The 21,255-nt window shown below is 38.2% G+C and overlaps 1 protein-coding gene across 1 annotated transcript in view; it reads right to left on the bottom strand.

Moving 5' to 3' along the window:
- The window catches only part of UVRAG (UV radiation resistance associated), a 303,298-nt gene that overhangs the window by 214,030 nt on the left and 68,013 nt on the right, over positions 1 to 21,255 (bottom strand). Inside the window, exon 6 of the mRNA XM_019649399.1 lies at positions 7,394 to 7,476. Coding sequence (XP_019504944.1) covers positions 7,394 to 7,476 — 83 coding nt within the window. The remainder of the gene's footprint in view (positions 1 to 7,393; positions 7,477 to 21,255) is intronic.

Genomic DNA, 21,255 nt, shown 5'->3' with positions numbered 1-21,255 from the left:
CACAGGCAGTGGTAGGAGAACTTGAAATAAGGACACTAGTCCCCATGGAGTGTTTAGAACTATGTCTTTTAATACCACATTTGCTCGAATATTTCTAAACCCAATGAGTGACAAAATGTATGTATCTTTTAAAAAGTCACTCTGGCAGCAATGTGGCAAGTGAATTATACCAAAGGAGTGTAAAAGACTATAAAGCATTAAAATGTACTGGTTAAGGGCATGGACTCAGCAGTCACGCAACAGGAAGAAATAAAAGGCATCCAAACTGGGAATGAAGAAGTCAAATTGTCACTTTTTGCGAATGACATGAGTCTTTATATAGAAAACCCTAAAGACTCTACCAAAAAACCTGTTAGAAACAAATACAGTAAAATTGCAGGATACAAAATCAATATACAAAAATCCATTGTGTTCCTATATAATAACAATGAAATTTCAGAAAAAAATTCCCTTTTGCAATTGCCAACAAAAAGAATAAACTTAACAAAGGATGTGAAGGACCTATACCTGAAAACTATAAGATATTATTAAAAGAAATTGAAGAAGGCACAAGACATGGAAATATATTCTGTGTTCATGGATTAGAAGAATCAACATAGTTAAAACGGCCATACTAGCCAAAGCAATATACAGATTTAATGCAATCCCCATCAAAATCCTAATGGCATTTTTAAAGCAATAGAACAAAAAATAATAATAAATCATCAGATTAGTATGGAATCACAAAAGACCACGAATAGACAAAGCAATTTTGAGGAAAAAAAGAAGGCTGGAAGTATCATACTCCCTGACTTCAAATTACACTACAAAGTGACAATCAAAACAGCAAGGTATTGGCAGAAAAAGAGACACACAGATCCCTGGAACAGAGAACCCAGAAATAAACCCACATATATATGGGCAAATAACTTTTGACAAAGGAGCCAAAAGCATACAATGGAGAAAAGAAAGCCTCTTCAATAAATGGTGCTGGGAAAATTGGAAAGCCAAGTGGAAGAAAAAAAAACAAAAAACGAAACTAGACTGTTATTTGTCACCACACATCAAAATTAATTCAAAATGGATCAAAGACCTAAATATAAGACCTGAAACAATAAATTGCACAGAAAAAAACATAGGTACTAAACTTATGGACATTGGTCTTAGAGAGGATTTTATGAATTTGACCTCAAAGGCAAGGGAAGTAAAAGCAAAAATAAATGAATGGGACTATATCAAACTAAAAAGCCCTGCACAGCAAAAGAAACCGTCAACAAAACAAAGAGGCAACCAGCCAAATGGGAGAAGATATTTGCAAACACCACCTCTGATAAGTGGCTAATATCCAAAATATATAAAGAACTTATACAAGTCAACAAAAACAAAACAAAACAAAACAAAACAAAAAAATCCAATTTAAAAATGGGCAGGGGACCTGAACAGACACTTCTCACAAGAAGACATACAACAAACAGCCAACAGATATATGAAAAAATGCTCAACTTCACTAGCTATTAGGGAAATGCAAATCAAAACCACAATGAGATACCACCACACACCTGTTAGATGGCTACTATTAACAAGACACGTAATAACAAGTGTTGGAGAAGATGTGGGAAAAAGGAACCCTCATACACTGCTGGTGGGAATGTAGACTGGTGCAGCCACTATGGAAAATAGTATGGAGGTTCCTCAAAAAATTAAGAATAGAATTACCATATGACCTAGCAATCCCTCTTCTGGGTATCTACCCAAAAAATCTGGAAACATTTATCCATAAAGATATACGTATCCCTATGTTCACTGCAGCATTAATCACTGTAGCTAAGACATGGAAACAACTGAAGCGTCCTTCCATAGATGATTGGATAAAGAAGACGTGGTATACATACACAATGGAATACTACTCAAACATAAGAAAAGATGAAATATTGCCATTTGCGACAACATGGATGGATCTTGAAAATATCATGAAGCGAATGAAATCAGTCTGATGGAAAAAGTCAAGAGCCATGATTTCACTCATATGTGGGATATAAACCGACAGCAACAAACGAACAAGACAAACAAAAGCTCATAGACACAGACAATGGTTTAGTGGTTACTTGGAGGGAAATGGGGGACGGGAGGAGGCAGAAAAGGGTAAAGAGGGTCAAATGTACGGTGATGGAAGAACTGACTGGGCGGTGAACACACAATGCAATATATAGATGATGTATTACAGAATTGTACACCTGAAACCTATACAATTTTACTAACCAATGTCACCCCAATAAATTTAATAAAAAATTTTTTAAAGTTAAAATAAAGCAAACAGATATACACACAAAAAGAACATGGGCTCGGGAGCTAGACTAGGTCTGGGTTTGAATACAGGCTAACACCAACTAGTTGTGTGACCATGAATAAGCTACTTAACTGCTTTGTGTCTCAATTTCCTCATCTATAAATAGGAATAAGAATAGTTCTTACCACAGAGGGTTGTTCTGAGAATTAAGAGAGTTAATTAATGTTAAGCACTTAGAATAGTTCCTGGCACAAAGTTAGTACTCAATAAATAATGGCTATTAATTGCATGAATGAATACCTGGTAGTAGGGAGATTGTTAGGAGGTCAGGAAATAGTTCAGGAAAATAGAGGCGAGAACCAAGAGGGGTATGTATGCTCACTTGGTTGCCTGTGATAATGATAATACCACTCAACAAACCAGGGAAAAAGAAAACAAAGAGGAGAAATAAGCCAAAGAATGTAGCTCCGGGAATGTTGGGTTGAGGTTCTTATAGAACATGAAAGCATAAATGTCTAATGGTCATTGGAAAACAAAGATCAGAAATCCAAAAGACAGGCAGGAACTAGAGGTGTAGATTTGAGAGCTATTAACATGTGGATGTGTCGGTTGAAGCTGTGGTAATGGAAGCGAGTACTCAGGGAGAAAGTACTGCAAAAGAGTCATAGGGTCCACAAGAACTAGGTGTCTAGGATCACAGCAGGATCCACGGGAGGTCCAATAAAACCGAGAACTGTTGATAAGATAGAAAGAGAGGAGAATATATAACCATATGAAATAATCCCTTCCTTCAAGTTTTCAATGTCATTAGGGAGAAAAGGCATATACATGTTAAACAATGTTTATCATTAATAAAAGTAGAGGTGGTTGACATTAGAATGGCAAGAAAGGAAAATTATGCTGAAAATTGGAAAAGCTAGCGATAACTTAAAAAAGAACGTTGGCATAAAAGAGAAAGCTAATTCCAAACAGGGGAAGCAAAGGGCAAAATGAAAACTATTATTTATTGAATGTCTACTGTATGCCAGTAACTTTCAAGCATTTTACTTCATTTAATTTTATTAATATTCCCATGAGACAAATATTATCCCCATTTTACAAGAGTAGTTTGATGCATATCAAAGTTCAGTAGCTTGCTCAGTCTTGCATCCAGTTATGGGCATATGGCAGTTTTAGAACTGGAATCTAGGTGGGGGGCCCTAAATTTCCCCACCATACTTCCACTTATTAAACTGGCTAAGGTAGGACATGTTAAAAAAGGAAGAAAAAAATAACAGTAAAAACTATACTAGAAGAAAACCAGAATTATCTTTACTTATCTCACTACAATAGAGCTACCTTTTTGAGGAAGTACGAGAGGAAAAAAATAAGTTTTTAAACATCAAAAATAATCTTTCAATCTCAGAGAACAGGCAGGATTACAGACACCTCCTTGCTTCCTGTCTCATCCCCTCAGGTCCATTCCCCACTATCACCACTGTTAGAATTCTAAATTGCACACCTGATCATGGTATGCCTCCTCTCCTTAATCTTTCAAAAACTCCCTATCATCAACAGGATTTTAAAAAAAAAATCAACAGGGCCGGCCAAGTGGCGCGATGGTTAAGAACTGGCTTGAGACGCCAGAGGGCCCTGGTTCGGATCCCACATATGAGGGCCAGTGACACTGCCCTCCACAGCTGAGATGCTGAACAACAGTTCAACCTGGAGCTGGGCTGCTGTGTGTCGCGACGGTGTAGGCTGCAGCCCCTGTGGCAGTGGGTTGCCATGGGCTGCCGTATGTAACCAGCAGCCAGCGTGAGCGGCCAGCAGCCACAGTGAGTGGCCGTCCAGAAGCCGGCGACTGATCTGCCTGGCCCAGGAAGAGTGCAATGATGGTGCCAACTTGGGCCAGTGAAGCAACATCCTCCACAACTAGACTGAAGAACAAAAAATGACAGCAACTTGTCTGTTCCCCTTCCCCCAATTCCCCAGCACTGTTCCCATCCCCCCAATTCCCCAATTAAAAAAAAAAATCAACAGAACCAAAAGGAGAAATCTATCTAATAAGTCTAAAAATTTCTTAACCTAAAAGGAATCATAGAGGGAAAAAGTAAACTCCTAAAAATAAATGCTCACTTGTAATTAATACCCTAATTTTCTCACTATAAAGCTGAAATAAATTTCAAATGCCAGTTAAAGAGCAACATTGACACCTTGTGGTAAATATATCAAATGCGACAATGAGTAAAGTGGCTCCTAAATTAATTCTCTGCCTACATTAAAATTAACCCTTAAATCCAGAGATTTCCAAGGGTTAAAGAAGCAAAAATTTAATAACCATCTCACACACACAGTGAATGTAAATTTGGAAAGAGCTGCTATTACTTTGGCAACTGAAATTAGCCTAAATTCTTAACTACTGGTGAAAAAAATCTGAATGAAACCTCAGGTCATTGTTTTCCTGTAAAATGGTACAACTCAACATCCATCTGTAGAAGTTTTAATGCCCTGGTCTTAGGTGCTCCAAAATCTTTGCCTTAGTCAAGATTTCCTCTTTTCCTATGACATTCACATGTAGAAAATGGAAGGGCTATAGGCATGCTAATGGCACAATAACACAGTGAAAGTTATTAACTAGAATATACTCTCAAAAAACAGAATCGGGAGACCTGGGCTCTCTAGTCCTCACTCCAAACGGCACTGAGAATTTTGTGGTTTTAAAAGTGATATTTAAGAATTCAGGCTCTGAGTTTCACATAAAATTACAGTCAAGAACAAACAATTTCATAAATCAGGAATACATCAGGAAAAGAAACGGTAGATTTTTTTCAAAATTACTCCATCCAGGAACAATACTGCCTGAGTTAAAAAGGAAACTATGAACAAATTTGATGAGCACAAAATTAAGTTTCCCAGCAAGCACTTTACATATATCAGCAAAAACTGGGAAAAGGAGAGCTTTTTATTGATGGTTACTCTTTACTCATGTCTGAGAATAAACAGAGAAACCCCATTTTACTCATTAACTTTGACAAGTACAATTTGAAGTTTCTAGGTCCAGAGTAACTCTCTAGGTTAACTGGTTTTAGTTAAATAGACACCTGACCTGGTTCAGAAAAGTATATCTGTGTTACCAGCTATAAATGATTTACACAATGGTGATGAGAAAGCCACTGTAAATAGGGCAATTCAAATTGCTGACACAACTACAAACTCTGAAAGGCACCCTAGAAATGAAACCCAAGAGACATAGCATTGCAAGATCAATATGTTAAATAATTGAGCAACTACCAAATTAACCTGATGATTTCACATTTATGGAGGGCTCTGTGATTTTCAGAAAATTTTCTGTCGTTATGCTATGTGCACCTTATAACCACCAATCTAAGAAGGTAAGTGAGGGTGTGAAACAGATCTGCAAAACTTGCTTGTTAGAAAAACCTTCATACGAACCCACAGCCTGGCTCTCACTGGCTGTATGCCCTCAGATAAATAAATCATTTAATGCTTCTTGACCTCAGCTTCTACAGTGAAGACAAAAGCTGATCCCTGATGTGTGAACACAAAAACCTTCTAAGAGAATGAGATCATAGATGTGAAATGCTTGTAAATTACACAAATTTTGAACTCACTGCTTCTACCTTTTGGAAGAATCACAGAAGTTAAATGAATGGGATAAATCATGGATAACTAAAGTCGGGGTCAGGTTAATCAAAGCATTCTCTATTACAACATGGTGCTTCCCAAGATCCAGAGTCTTTCTTCAGTTCCTATTCTCCTGAATCATTACAGAGCTTTCTATACTCCTTGAATCCCTATTCTCTTAGCTTCTATGATGCTACCTTTCCCAAATCATCATCTTCTCACTGACTTTGTGTTCTTTTTCCTTTTAATTCTACTGGTCTAATAAGATCACACAATCTCATACTTTGAAAACATCTTTAAAATAATAGTATCTACACCCTCATTTTAATGAGAAAAAAACAGTCAAGAAATATTAGTGGCTTACTCACATTTCAAACTATTTCTGTACATTCTTCTTTCCAATACTTAAAACTTAATGTAGCCACAAACTGAATGGGCTCAAAAGTGTCAGTCATATATGTTGACACGTCCTGCTTTCCCCACCGTTGGGCTACTAAGTCCTGCTCATTCTGTTACACAGCCTAAGAAGGCAAAGTGAAAGTACCTCTCAGATAAGAATCAAAAGTCATCAAATGTGTGTGGTTACTTTAGTTGAAATCATTGTCTCTTAAGAGCAATGTATACAGTCCATGTGACCAAACTCTCCATCATCATGTACAAGATTCAAGATTTGCAAAGGAAAGGTCCATTTCATGTTTATAAAACAATCATCCACTGGACAAGAGTCCAATCATCTTTCTGGACTCTTCCTCTAGTAGATATATAAAGGATGTCTAATGGTCTGAAATTTATGATGTGTTATGTAAACATTAGAAAAATACTGCCAAAATCAAATTTCAATGAACCATCTGTCTGAGAGGGTGAACACAGGTTGAGTGTCACTGTTAACTTTATTTTGAATTGCATTTATTTTGGTAACCTGCCTCCTGGGAAAATGTCCTTGATGATCTACCACACTGAAAATTAAAACCAAATTTTAAAATCTTTCAAAATTAAGCCCAGACATTATGAAAATACAGAGCTGAGGCAGTTAAGCCTCTGGGCATGAGATTCATGCAAAGCTCCTTTGCCTTGCCAAACATGATTCTTTTAAAAGAGGAACAGCAGGTCAAAACTCTAAGCAATGTCTGGGGCTATTGGAGGGCTTTTCTAGTAATGCTGTAGTTGTTAAGATTTTGATAAGTCTAAATTTTGTACCTCTGCTTGCTGCTCTTTATAATCCAGAAGACCGGAAACAGCTCATGTCCCTGTTTTAAGATCACTGGCTTCCAATCATTCTCTCCCACTGTCCAGAGAAAGGAAATGGCTTTCCAAAGGCTTTGTGAAAAAGATAAACCTAAATCACTGTAGCTACAAAATTTATGAAGCTCTCACTAAAAAATGCCAAGCCTGAATAACAGCTTCTAAAGCTCCCATACATTTCCTTGCACTGAAATGTCACATACTCAAAATGAGGAAGATTCTTTAAAAAAATGCAAAGGACTCTAAGACGTTTCTTACCGCAGCAAAGAGAAGACATCATAAGAATTGCGAACACAGTTCTGATCCACCTGAAGAATATTCTTCTGAGCATTTGAATAACCCTGAAAGATATTAATCAACAAATCAATAGAAGTCAAACAAAATAAAATATGTACACAAATCAATCATAACATGTCTTTTTAAAATTATGATTTATAAACACTTCAGTAAATTTAACTTGTTAAGAGATTCCAAAAAGTACAATTTCCATATGACTTAAGTTTAACCTTTTAGGCAAGTGAACTGAAAATAAATTTCCTCTAATATTTTCCCACAGAAATAATGTTTCACTTTTTGTAGTAAACTTCCCAGAGAAGCCTCAGAAGTCTTCTTAGTATATTTGACTGAAGAGTATTAACAACATTTCAAATATGATAGCCATTACTGTAATGTTCTTATGGGGGGAGGGGGCATTCCAAGTTTTAATTAGGAATACCAGAAAAAAATATTTCCACTATGTGGTACAAAGGTGGTAGAAGCAAGGATGGTTTCTTGAGAGCACACAGCACAATTCTATAAGAAGAACAGAACAAGTATCTGTCATTTAAGAAAGGTCAAGTAAATAGTAATTAAGAAAAAAGGACTCTGGACCCAGACTACCTGGATAACAATTTAAGCTCTTAATATACCAGCTCTGTGATCTTGAGCAAAGCATCTAAGTCCTCTTAGTTTAACCTTGATTTCTTCATCTATAATATGAAGATGGTAATATTATCTACCACCCCGATTGTTGTGGGAATTAAAAGAGTTAATATTTGTAAAGTGAAAGGTATGTAATAAGCACTGTATAAATGTTTGCTATAATGCTAGTATAAGCATTTTTTAAAGTTATATTGCTACAGACATTAAAATGTTATTAATCCATGTTACCTCAAAAAGTTATTAGATTATAAAAAAATTTTAAGCTATCAAATTTGACAATTTAGATGAATTAGATAAACTACTTGAAAAAAATACAACATGCCAAAATGGAGAATGAAAAAATATCTGAATTACCCTAAATCTTTTTTTTAAATGAATAAATAATTGAAAAGCTGCCCACAAAAAAAGTCTAGGTCCAGGTGGTTTCACTGATTAATTCTATCAAACATTTAGAAAATAACATCAATTCAACACAAACTCCTTCATAAAATAGAGAAGGGAAGAATTTTCAATACTAGTAATACTGGTAATGAAACTTGACAAAGATATAACACACACACACACACACACACACACACACACACATACACACACATTATTGACCAATATTTCTCATGAACATAGATAAAAAAACACTTGGCAAAATATTTGAAAATTGAACCAGCAATACATAATAATAATAAACAAAAACATCTTTATTAACCAGATTTATTTTAAGAATGCAAGATTGGTTTAGGATTTATAAATCAATTAGACAAATACAGTATATAGAACAATCATTATAAATCTATCTTGATGGGCACACAATTATAAAAATGTAACTTGTGAAATAGTAACAAAGGTAGGGGGAACAGAGCTATATAGAATAAAAGTTTTGGATATCCAGTCAAGATGCAGAGTAGGTAAACACTGTGCTTACCTCCTCTCATGACCACATCAAAGTTATAACTAAACTACAGAACAACCACCAATGAGAATCAACCAAAGTCTAGCTGAACTGAAGCCCTACAACTCAGGACATACAGAAGAAGCCACCTCAAGACTAGTAGGAGGGGCAGAGACACAACGAGCTGGTCTCACACCCGTGTGTGGTCATTAAAAATCGGGAGGGATATCTTGGCTGGGGAGGTCCTCCTGAAGGAGTGAGGGGTCCCAGCCCCACAACAGTCTTGCCAGCCTAGGGTTCCAGTGCCGGCAAGAGAAGTCCCCACAACTTCTCGCTGTTAAAACCAACAAAGATTGAGACAGAGAGTGGCTGGAGTCCCAGGTGTTCATCTTAATGGACCCACACACAAACTTACTCTCTGAGAGACTCACTCTCTCTGAGCTCCAGTGCTGATGTTATCAGCTCACAAGGTGCCAAGGACATACAGGGAAGAACTGAGTTGTCTGGCTTCAGGACGAGGGCTGGAGGGACAGCCATCTCCTGGATGGACGAGCTGGCAAAAGCCACTGTTTCTTTTTTGAGCCCTCCCCTCTTCCAGCATGCAAACGCAGGCAGCTGCCATATCTGAGTCTCCAGTAACTTGGCTAACACCATTCATTTGCCCCACCATGGTGATTCCCGGAGACCCCACCCCAGCCAACTTTCGGGTACACCCAAGCAGCTTCCAGTGGCTTTCCCATACAAACAGCCTGTCTTGGCTAATGCTACAGACTTTCCTAAAATATCTCAGTTTCACAAAACCCAAACAAACAGCATCTGGCTTCAGCACGTTCTGCACCTCTTGCTGAGCGGCCCTGAGCCTAGCATAGCCACACCAGTCTCGGTTCACAGCTGGGCCTCTTGAGGCACCTCCAAGCCCAACACAGGTGGCAGCCATCTGTGGATTGCTTTGAGGCTCATGCCAGGTGGCCCCAGGCAGAACACAGGCTATGGCTGACCTGGGCCTGCAATGAGGCCCCTCTGAGGAAGCCTGGGGAACCAGCACACCAGGAGGCCAGCTTCGGATCATGCTGGAGCCTCACCTGACCTCTGCCAAGGGTGACACACCCAAAGGGGAGACTGGGCAGGCACCAGAGCCTACTAAAGCAAATCCTGCTCTGTAGGGTCAGCCCCTGCATCACAGTTCTTCCGCTGCAGTCATGGCCAGTCCTCACAACTATTCAGTCAGAGGGTGAATCCCGCCTATTGACTTGCAAACAGCAACCAAGGTTCAACTACAACAGAAGAGCACACACAACCCACACAAGGGACACACCTGGAGCACCCAGCTCAGTTGACCAGGGAGACTGAACCACTGGGCCCCACAAGACACCTACTACATAAGGTCACTCTACTTAGGCCAGGAGGTATAGCAGCCCTACTAACACACAGAAGCAAACACAGGGAGGCAGCTAAAATGGGGAGACAAAGAAACATGTCCCAAACAAAAGAACAAAACAAAGCTCCAGAAAAAGAACTAAACTAAATGGAGACAAGCACAAGCAATCTACCAGATGCAGAGTTCAAAACACTGGCTATAAGGATGCTCAATGATCTCGGAGAGAATTTCAACCAAGAGATAAGAAACATAAAAACGGAGATAGAAAACATAAAAAAAGAACTAGTCAGAAATAAAGAATACAATAACTGAAATGAAGAATACAATAGAGGGCATCAACAATAGATTAGATGAAGCAGAGGAACGAATCAGTGATTTAGAAGACAGAGAAAACACCCAAACAGAAAAGCAAAATGAAAACAGAATCCAAAAAACTGAAGATAATTTAAGGGACCTCTGGGACAACATCAAGCGTAACAACATTCACATGATAGGAGTACCACAAAGAGAAAAGAGAGAGCAAGGAATTGAAAACCTATTTGAAAAACTAATGATGGAAAACTTCCCTCACCTGGCAAAGAAAATAGACATACGAACCCAGGTAGCAGAGTCCCAAACAAGATGAACCCAAAGAGGCCCACACCAAGACATCATATTTAGTTAACATGCCAAAGGTTAAAGACAAAAAGAGAATCTTAAAAGCAGCAAGAAAAAAGCAGTTAGTTACCTGTAAGGGAGCCCCCAAAAGACTGTCACCTGATTTCTCAACAGAAACTTTGCAGGCCAAAAGGGATTGGCACAAAATATTCAAAGTGATGAAAAGCAAGAACCTACAACCAAGATTACTCTACCCAGCAACGCTAGCATTTAGAATTGAAGGACAGACGAAGACCTTCCCAGACAAGAAAAAGTTAATGGACTTCATCACCACCAAACCGTATTATAAGGATTCTTAGAGGGACTTCTTTAAGACAGGGCGAAAAAAAAAAAAGATTAAAAATATGAATAATAAAATGGCAATAATGACATATTTATTAACAATTACTTTAAGTGTAAATGGATTAAAAGCTCCAATCAAAGGATAGGGTGGCTGAATGGATAAGAAAACAAGACTCTTACATATCCTGCCTACAAGAGACACACTTCAGATCAAAAGACCCACATAGGCTGAAAGTAAAGAGATGAAAAAAATATTTCATGAAAATGGAAACAAACAAACAAAAATGCTGGAGTAGCAATACTTATACCAAACAAAAAAGACTTTAAAACAAAGGCTATTAACTAGAGACAAAGAAAGACCCAGTAATCGCACTTCTGGGTATTTATCTAAAGAAACACAGAATGCTACTTTGAGGGGACGTATGCATTCATTGCAGCATTGTCTATAATAGCCAAGATGTGGAGGCAGCCTGGATGTCCACAGATAGATGAATGGATAAAGAGGAGGTAGTACATATAGACAATGAAATATTGTTCGGCCAGGAAAGGGAATAGGTTTTTGTATGCAGTGGCATGGATAGACCTGAAGGGTATTGTGCTAAGTGGAGTGCCAGACAAAGATAGATGCAATGTGTTTTGCTTATATGTGGAATCTAAAGAACAAAATGAACAAACAAAACAGAAACAAACTCATAGATACAGAGAACATTTTGATGGTTGTCAGATGGGAGGGGGTTAGGAAGTGGATGAAAAAGGGGGAAGGGATTAAGAAGAACAAAGTAGTCATGGGGATGTAGCATAAGAAATATAGTCAATAATATTGTAGGACTGGCTGAGTGGCTCAGTTGGTTAAGAGCTCACTCCAGAGTGCGAGCTCTGAGCAACAGGGTCGCCAGTTCAACTCCCAGCCTGAGCTGAGCTGCCGCTGAGCTGCCAACAAGTGGCAGGATGGCTCAGCTAAATAAAATAAAATAAAATAAAATAAAAATAAAAATAAATAATAATATTGTAGTAACTACGTATAGTGTCAGATAAGTATTAGATTTATCAGGGTGAGGGGAGAGGGGGGCATGGTGAAAAGGGTGAAGGAATTAAGAAGTACAAATTGGTAGTTACAAAACAGTCATGAGAATGTAAAGTAAAGCACTGGGAATATAGTCAATAATATGGTAATAATAATGTATAGTGCCAGGTGGGTACTAAACTACTCAGGGGGATCACTTCATAAATTATATAAATGTCTAACCACTGTACTATGCACCTGAAATTAATATAAAATAACACTGAATGTCAACTGTAATTGAAAAATTAAAAAGGGGGCGGGAGAAATGTGAAGGAGAATAAGAGATTCAAATTTCTAGGTATGAAACAAATAAATCATGAGGACGTAATACACAGCATAGGAAACACAGTCAATAATATTGTTATAACATGGTACAGTGTCAGATGGTTGCTGAACTTATCATGCTGATCACTTCTTTAGGTATATAAATGTTGAATAACTATGATGTACATCTGAAACTAATATAATATTGCATGTTAGCTATATTTTAATAAAAATCTTTAAAAGAAAAAAACAGAAAAGTTTTCATGTAATACAAAAACTAAGTTGCTATTAATTTAAAACAGATTGTTATACGTTAATATGTTAATTGTAATCCCCAGGGCTGCCACTAAGAAAATAACTAAAAGATGCACAGTAAAAGAAATGAGAAAAAAATCAAGATGTTACATGAAAAAATATGTAACACAAAAGAAGGTAGTAATGGAGGAAATGGGGAACAAATAAGATATAAGGAAGCAAATATAAAATGGCAGTACTCCTTCCATATCTGTAATTATATTAAGTATAAATAGATTACACTCTCTAATTAAAAAGTAGGGTTTGCAGAATGGATTTCTTTTAAGCAATCTACTATATGCTATCTATAAGAGATGCACTTTAAAACCAAAATTAGGTTGAAAATGAAAGAATGGAAAGATATCCTGTGTAAGCAGTACCCAAAAGAGAGCTGGAGTGGCTATATTAATATCAGACAAATAGACTATAAGACCACAAAAATGTTACAAGACACAAGAATGACATTGTATAACAAAAAAAGGATCAAGGGCTGGCACAGTGCCTCAGTTGGTTAAGAGCATGAGCTCTGAGCAACAGGGTCACTGGTTCGATTCCCACATGGGCCAGTGAGCTACCCCCCCCAAGCTGAGCTGCCACTGAGCTGGTGAGAGCGTGTGCTCTTAGCAGCAAGGCTGCTGGTTCAACACACGTATGGGATGGTGGGCTGCGCCCCCCTCGCAACTAAAGATTGAACATGGCACCTTACGCTGAGCAGCTGCGAGCTGCCGGATGGACGGCTAGCTGGCTCAGTGTGCAACAAGGTTCCCAGTTCGACTCCTGTATGGGATGGTGGGCTACGCCCCCCACCCCCAACTAGATTGAAAATGGTGACTGGAGTTGGACCTGAGCTGCGCCCTCCACAACTAAGACTGAAGGACAACAATTTGACTTGGAGCTGATGGATCCTGGAAAACAACAATGTTCCCTTTCCCCAATTCCCCAACACTGTTCCCCTCCCCAATCCGCCAATAAAAATCTTTAAAAAAAAAAAAAAGAAAAAAGAAAAAAGGGTCAAGATTATATAAATGATGATAAACATATATGCACCTAACAACATATAACAAAATATATGTAGCAAAAACTGTCAAAACTAAAATGGAAAATAGCAGGAGACATCAAAATCCACTTTCAACATTGGGTAACACAACAATACAAAAGACAAACAGGAAATAGAAGACATGAACAATACTATAAATCAACTAAACCTAAGAGAAGTATACAGAATGTTCTAACCAACAACAGCTATACACACATACTTCTCTCAAGTGCAAATGGAGCATTCTCCAGGATAACCATCTGTTCAGCCACAAAATACGTTTCAACAAATTTTTAAAAATTGGAATCATACAAAGTGTCTTCTCTGACCACAATGGAATGAAAACTAGAAATCAGTTACAGAAGGAAATTTGGAAAATCTGCAAAATGCAAAGTAAACAACACGCTATTAAACAGCCAGTGGGTTAAAAAAAAAATCACAAGATAAACTATTATATAGTTTAAGATGAAATAAAGTTTGAGATGAATAAAAATGAAAACAATATATCAAAATAAATGGGGTACAGTATAAAAGTGTTCAGAGTGAAATTTATAGCTGCAAACATTCACATTAAAAAAAAAAAAGTGCTCAGGCCAGCTGAATGGCTCAGTTGGTTAGAACGCGAGCTCTGAGCAACAGGGTCTCAGGTTTGATTCCCACATGGGCCAGTGAGCTGCGCCCAACCTGAGCTGCAGCTGAGCTGGTGACAGTGTGTGTTCTTCACAGCAGGGTTGCCAGTTCGATTCCCACTTCAGATGGTGGGCTGCACCCCACTCCCCCACGCCCTGCAACTAAGATTGAACATGGCACCTTGAGCTGAGCAGCCATGAGCTGCCGACGGGCGGCTGCATGGCTCAGTGTGCAGCAAGGTTGCCGGTTCAACTCCCGCATGGGATGGTGGGCTGCGCCTCCCCGCAACTAAGATTGAACATGGCACCTTGAGCTGAGCAGCAGCGAGCTGCCAGATGGGCAGCTGCATGGCTCAGTGTACAACAAAGTTGCTGGTTTGACTCCCGCATGGGGTGGTGGACTATGCCCCCCCCTCTCCGCCCCGCAACTAAAGCAGCCACTGGACTTGGAGCTAAGCTTCCGCCCACCACAACTAAGACTGAAGGACAACTTGACTTGGAGCTGATGGGTCCTGGAAAAACACAATGTTCCCCTTCCCCAAATGCCCAACACTGTTCCCATCACCAATTCCCCAATAAAATCTTTAAAACAAAATTTTTTTTTAAGTGTTCAAATCAATAACCTAAGCTTCTGCCTTAAGGAACTAGAAAAAGAAGAATAAACTAAACCCAAAGCAAGGAAGGAAAAAAATAGAGCAGAAATCCATGAACTAGAGAATACAAAAATAATAGAGAAAAATCAACAAAACCAAAAGTTAGTTTTTTGAAAAGATCAACAAAACTGAACAAGCTAGGTTGACCAAGAAAAAAAGAGAGAAGACTCAGGTCACTAAAATCAGGAGTGCAAATGGGAACATTATCACCAACCTTACAGAAATAAAAAGTATTACAGAAGAATACCATAATTGTATGCTAAGAAATCAGGTAAACTAGATAAAATGGGAATTCCTAGAAACACAATAACTACCAAAATTGACTCAAAATGAAACAGAAAATCTGAATAGACCTACAAATTTACTATAGCGTTTAGCTAAGCTACTCCATGGTATTGCTGCCTTAGCATCCATTTTATTTGGCCAAGCAGCCTGCAGGGACCTTAAACTGACATTAGATGCTTCATAGAAGTGCATGCCCTCCATAGCAGCCCACAGAGTCACTAGCAAATATATTGGGCTGTCAGAAAAGTCATGACACATTTTTGCAACAGGAAACATAGAAAAAATACGTCATGACTTTTCCGATAACCCAATAAGTTTCCTATATGACTAGTGGTCAACACTCTCCCCTGCTTCCCAGCACATTTATGTACCTCTTAGATAGAAATCCCCATAAAGACTACCAAAACCTTGCTCTTTTGGTTTAAATCCACCAATCCAGCCCTAGCCCATGAAGCCCAAAGCACTCCACCCACAGACACTAATGAAGACATTTACCTAGGTCCTGCCTCTGTCTTAACTTGGCCTTGACTTCCCCATGCGACCCCTTGAAGCGTGTCCTATAATTCCTCCAGGACCTGTGAGTAATAAACTTCTCTACTGCAATTTCTCTTGTGGTCTGTTGTTCAATCATGGCTCACCCTCCGGCACCCTATGCTTCACTTAACAAATTTCAATTTAACAAAGTCATCACACAAGTAAAAAGGTTGAATCGGTAATCATAAAACTCCCAGAAAAGAAAAGTCCAAGACCACATGATTTGACAGGTGAATTCTACCAATTATTTAAAAATAAATAAATAACACCAACCCATCTCAAAATATGCCCAAAAATGGAAGAGGAATACTTTTTAACTCATTCTATGAGGCCAGTATTATCCTGATGCCAAAGCCGGACAAACACATCACAAGAAAATTATAGACCAATATCCCTTATGAATATAGATGCAAAAAATTTCAACAAAATTCTAGCAACGCTAATCCAGCAGCATATTAAAAGGCTCATACAAGTTAGTCCAGCAATTCTACTTCTGTGTATATGCCCAAAAGAACTGAAAGCAAAGACTCAAAGAGATATTTTTTACATTCATGTTCACAGCAGTATTATCACAATCGTCAAGGAGTGGAAGCAACCCAAGTGTCCATCAACAGATGAAAGGATACACAAAATATGTATATTCATACAATGGGATGTTATTTAGCCTTAAAAGGGAAGGAAATTCTGAGGTGTGCCTATAATATGAATGACTTTTGAGGACATTATGTTAAGTAAAAGAAGCCAGTGACAAAAGGACAGATACTGTATGATTCCACCTATAGAAGGTACCTAGAGTAGTCAAATTCGTAGAAATACAAAGTAGAATGGTGAGTGTTAGGGACTTGGGGAAAGGTAAGATGAGGGGAGAGAGGGGAGCTATTGCTTAATCGGTACAGAGTTTCTATTTTACAAGATGAAAAGAGTTCTGGAGACAGATGGAGGAGATAGTTGCACAACAATCTGAATGTATTTAATGCCACTAAACTGTCCACTTAAAATAGCTAAGATGGTAAATTTTATATTATGTATATTTTACCACAATTAAAAATAATTTTTTTAAAGTATTATACACAGCAAGGACAAGTGGGCTTTATCCAAGGTACGTAAGGGTGGTTCAATAAATGAAAATCAATCAATGTAATTAATACAACAAATTGGGGGACTCATACTTCCCAATTTCAAAACCTACTACAAAGCAACAGAAATCAAAACAACATGGTACTCGCATATGGACAGACATATAGATCAATGGAATAGAACAGAGAATTCATATATCTACAGTTATGTCAATGCATTTAGGCAAAGGCGCCAAGACTATTCAATGGGGAAAGAATAGTGTTTCCAACAAAACATGCTGAAACAACGGGTAGCCACATGCAAAAGAATAAAATTGGAGGGCTGGCCGAGTGGCTCAGTTGGTTAAGAGTTAGTTTTACAATGCGAGATCTGAGCAGCAGGGCCACCAGTTCGATTCCTACATGGGCTAGTGACGCTGTGCCCAAGCTGAGCTGCCAACAGGTGGCAGGATGGCTCAGCTGGTGAGAGCACATGCTCCTAACAACAACACTGCCTGTTCGATGGTGGGCTACGCCTGGCTGCAACTAAGATTGAACACAGCACCTTGAGCTTAGAGGCCACGAGCTGCCTATGGGCAGCTAGATGGCGACTAGCAACGAAGACTGAAGAACAACAACTTGGCTGGTCCCTTTCCCCAATTCCCCAATTAAAAAAAAGAAAAGAATGAAATTGGGTCCATCCCTAACACCATATACAAAAATTACCTCAAAATGGATCAAAGACTAATTAATTATAAGATCTAAAACCATAAAACTATTAGAAGAAAACACAGGGGTGCATCTACATAACCTTGGGTTTGCCAATGAATTCTTAGATATGATCCCAAAAGAAAGAGCAACAAAAGAAATAACAAATAAATTGGATTTCATCAAAATTAAAAACTTTTTGTGCATCAAAGGACACTATAAAGTGAAAAAACAACCCACAAAACAAGAGAAAATATTTGCAAATCATAGATCTGATAAAGGTCTAATATCCAGAATACACGAAGAACTCTGACAACTCCACAACAAGAAGACAAACAACCCAAAGAAAAAATGAGCAAAGGACTTAAAGAGACATTACTCCAAAAAAAGATACATGAATAGCCAACAAGCACATGAAAAGATGCTCAACATCATTAGTCATTATGGAAATGCAAATCAAAACCACAATGAGATACTACTTCATATCCACTAGGATGGATGGATAGATGGAGGGATGGACAGAGATAGATGATAGATAGATATATAGATAGATAGATAGATATAGAGATAGATAGAGATAGAGATAGACGATAGACGATAGATAGATAGATAGATAGATAGATAGATAGATAGATAGATAGATAGATAGATAGATAGATGATTGATAGATAGAATTTTAAAATAAGGGGGGAAAAAACAAAAAATAAGCGTTGGCAAGGATGTGGAGAAATCAGAACCCTCATATATTGCTGCTGGAATTGTAAAATGGTCAGCTGCTGTGCAAAAAAGTTCAGCAATTCCTCAAAAAGTTAAATGGAACTACCATATGACCCAGCAATTCCACTCCTAGGTATGTACCCAAAAGAACTGAAAACATGTACTTAAACAAATATTTGTACACAAATGTTCATAGCAACACTATTCACAATAGCCAAAAGGTGAAAACAACCCAAATATCTATCAACAGATGAATGGATAAACAAAATACGGCATAGTGGGGCCGGCCAAGTGGCGCGCTGGTTAAGAGCTGGCTTGGGACGCCAGAGGGCCCCGGTTCGGATCCCACATATGAGGGCCAGTGACACTGCCCTCGACTGATCTGCCTCGCCTGGGAAGAGCGCAATGATGGTGCCAACTTGGGCCAGTGAAGCAACATCCTCCACAACTAGATTGAAGAACAAAAGGATAGCAACTTGTCTGTCCCCCTTCCCCCAATTCCCCAATAAAAATCTTTAAAAAAAAATATGGCATAGTCATACAATGGGATATTACTCAGCTCTAAAAAGGAAATAAGGTCTGACGCATGCTACACATGGGAAAGCAGCCACACAAAGGGTTACATAATATGCTTCCACTTATATGAAATATTCACAATAGGTAAATCTATGGAGACAGAAGCAGGCTGGTGTTTGCCAGGGAGATGGGGAGGGCAAAATGGAGAGTGAATGTTTAATGGGTATGGGATTTTCTTTTGGAGTGATGAAAATGTTACACAACTTGATAGAGGTGATGGTTGCACAACGTTCTGAATATACCAATGCTACTGTATTGTACACTTTAAAATGGTTAATTTTATGTTATGTGAATTTCATCTCAATAAAAGAGATTGCTATGAAATAATCTATGTATCATAAAGGCAGATGAGGAGAAAGAGGACAGAGATACGAGTAGCCCTATAAATTAGCTACAAAATCCAAAATAATAAAAGACACTAGAAGCAGATTTAAGATTCTCAGGAGAAATGGTTAATGACATTCCACTTAACTTTTCTTATTTTATGCAAAAAGCTGCCAAACATTTTTTTCCTATTAAAAATTCATCCACACCCACAAACACACAACTAAAAAGCAACATATTATAGCAGGGAAAGAGCATTCAAATGAAAGCTTTTAATCCACTCTGCCTGCCATGGAAGTGAGGAAAATCATTTAACTCCTCTAGGCCTCAGTTTTTTTAACTATAAAATGAGATGGGACTACTACTAATAGAAACAATAATAAAAAAATGACAGTAAAAGACACAAGGGAAGCATTTATGAACACTCACATACAGTGTGCCAGGCAGTGTTTTTCCCACGTTAATTTTCATACTTAAATGTTAATATGTTAAGGGTTAATATATTTAACACACAACCCTGTGAAACAGATACTATTATTATCCCCACTTTAAAGGCGAGGAAACTGAGCCACAGAGAGGATTAAGTAGAAGAGCCGTGCAGTCTGGCTCCACAGCCCATGTTCTTAATGGCCATACTGGACTTGATCTGTAAGACCTTTTCCAGTTCTAAAATTCTGGGTCTGTGTACATTTAAGGCAACTTAAGGACATTATTAAACCCTTCTGCTTCAGCCACCACTTAGCAATTATCATTCTTGAAATACGCTAACAGCCTTGTTCTGAATGACATCTAACTTCACCAGATGTGCAATCCCGACAGACCTCTGATGAAGGATTTTAATGGAAAGAAACGGCTCATTTGTATCTGGTTATCTGTGTGAGATACTGCCAAGTGCCAAAGAGCCCAGAGGAGATTTACATGTCACTCAAAATTCTTCTGAAGTCGGGCCTAACCATTCTTTTTCAAGGAAAGGAACAGGCACTGGTCTGAGTGAGTACCTATTAAACTGTTAAGGAAACAGGTAATTTCATATATCCAATGAGCAGGAGCAAGTCTAGGTGAATGATCAGGTGTGTTGTTTCTAGATCATTGGTCAACAAACTTTCCTGGTCAATGGCCAGATAGTAAATATTTTAGGCTTTGCAAGCCACATGTCATCTCTTTGTTTTCTCCTTCAAATCATTTACAAATGTAAAAATGATTCTTAGCGCGCGGGCCATACAAAACATGTGCTGGTCTGTAGTTTGTTTACTCCTATACTAGATCACTGGATGAGACACCTTTTAAAACATGTTACTGTACATTGTAAGTTTTTAACTGCTGTAACAGTCATAACACTGTCCTTAGCTTTATTAAAACTATAAAAGTTATACTGAAATAATCGAGTTGACTGACTCACTGTGTAATCAGGATTAACTGATTATAAAGCACCCAGTATTATACATATACGTATTCATTCAATGTTTACTAAACACCTAATACATAGAGGGTGTCAGGCCATTGTTACCATCCTTATAAAAGTACACAACCAGCTAAGGTGATAAGTGAAATAAAAATGCAAAGAGTGGCATAAGAAAGGCTGGAGGAAAAAAAGCTACAGGAGCTCTGATGTGGTAAATATTCCATCTAGTAGAAGCAGGAACATCAAAGGTTGCAAGGGGTGGCAGTATTTGAGACAGATTAAGAAGTACTAAAAAGCTGAGCTGCAGTGAAGGAAAGTCCCACACAGACTGAACACCTTTAGCCAAAACATGACGGTGAGAAAACCACAAGCTGCATTCAGAGAAAATGAAATAGCGGTCCAATGTGCTCAGCTTCGGAAATGTGGTAATTACTTGGAACTCTGAGGAGGGAAACA

This window comes from Hipposideros armiger, unplaced genomic scaffold (assembly GCF_001890085.2).
Source record: "Hipposideros armiger isolate ML-2016 unplaced genomic scaffold, ASM189008v1 scaffold_132, whole genome shotgun sequence".
Lineage (NCBI taxonomy): Eukaryota > Metazoa > Chordata > Mammalia > Chiroptera > Hipposideridae > Hipposideros > Hipposideros armiger.
This window is presented reverse-complemented; position numbering and strand designations above follow the sequence as displayed.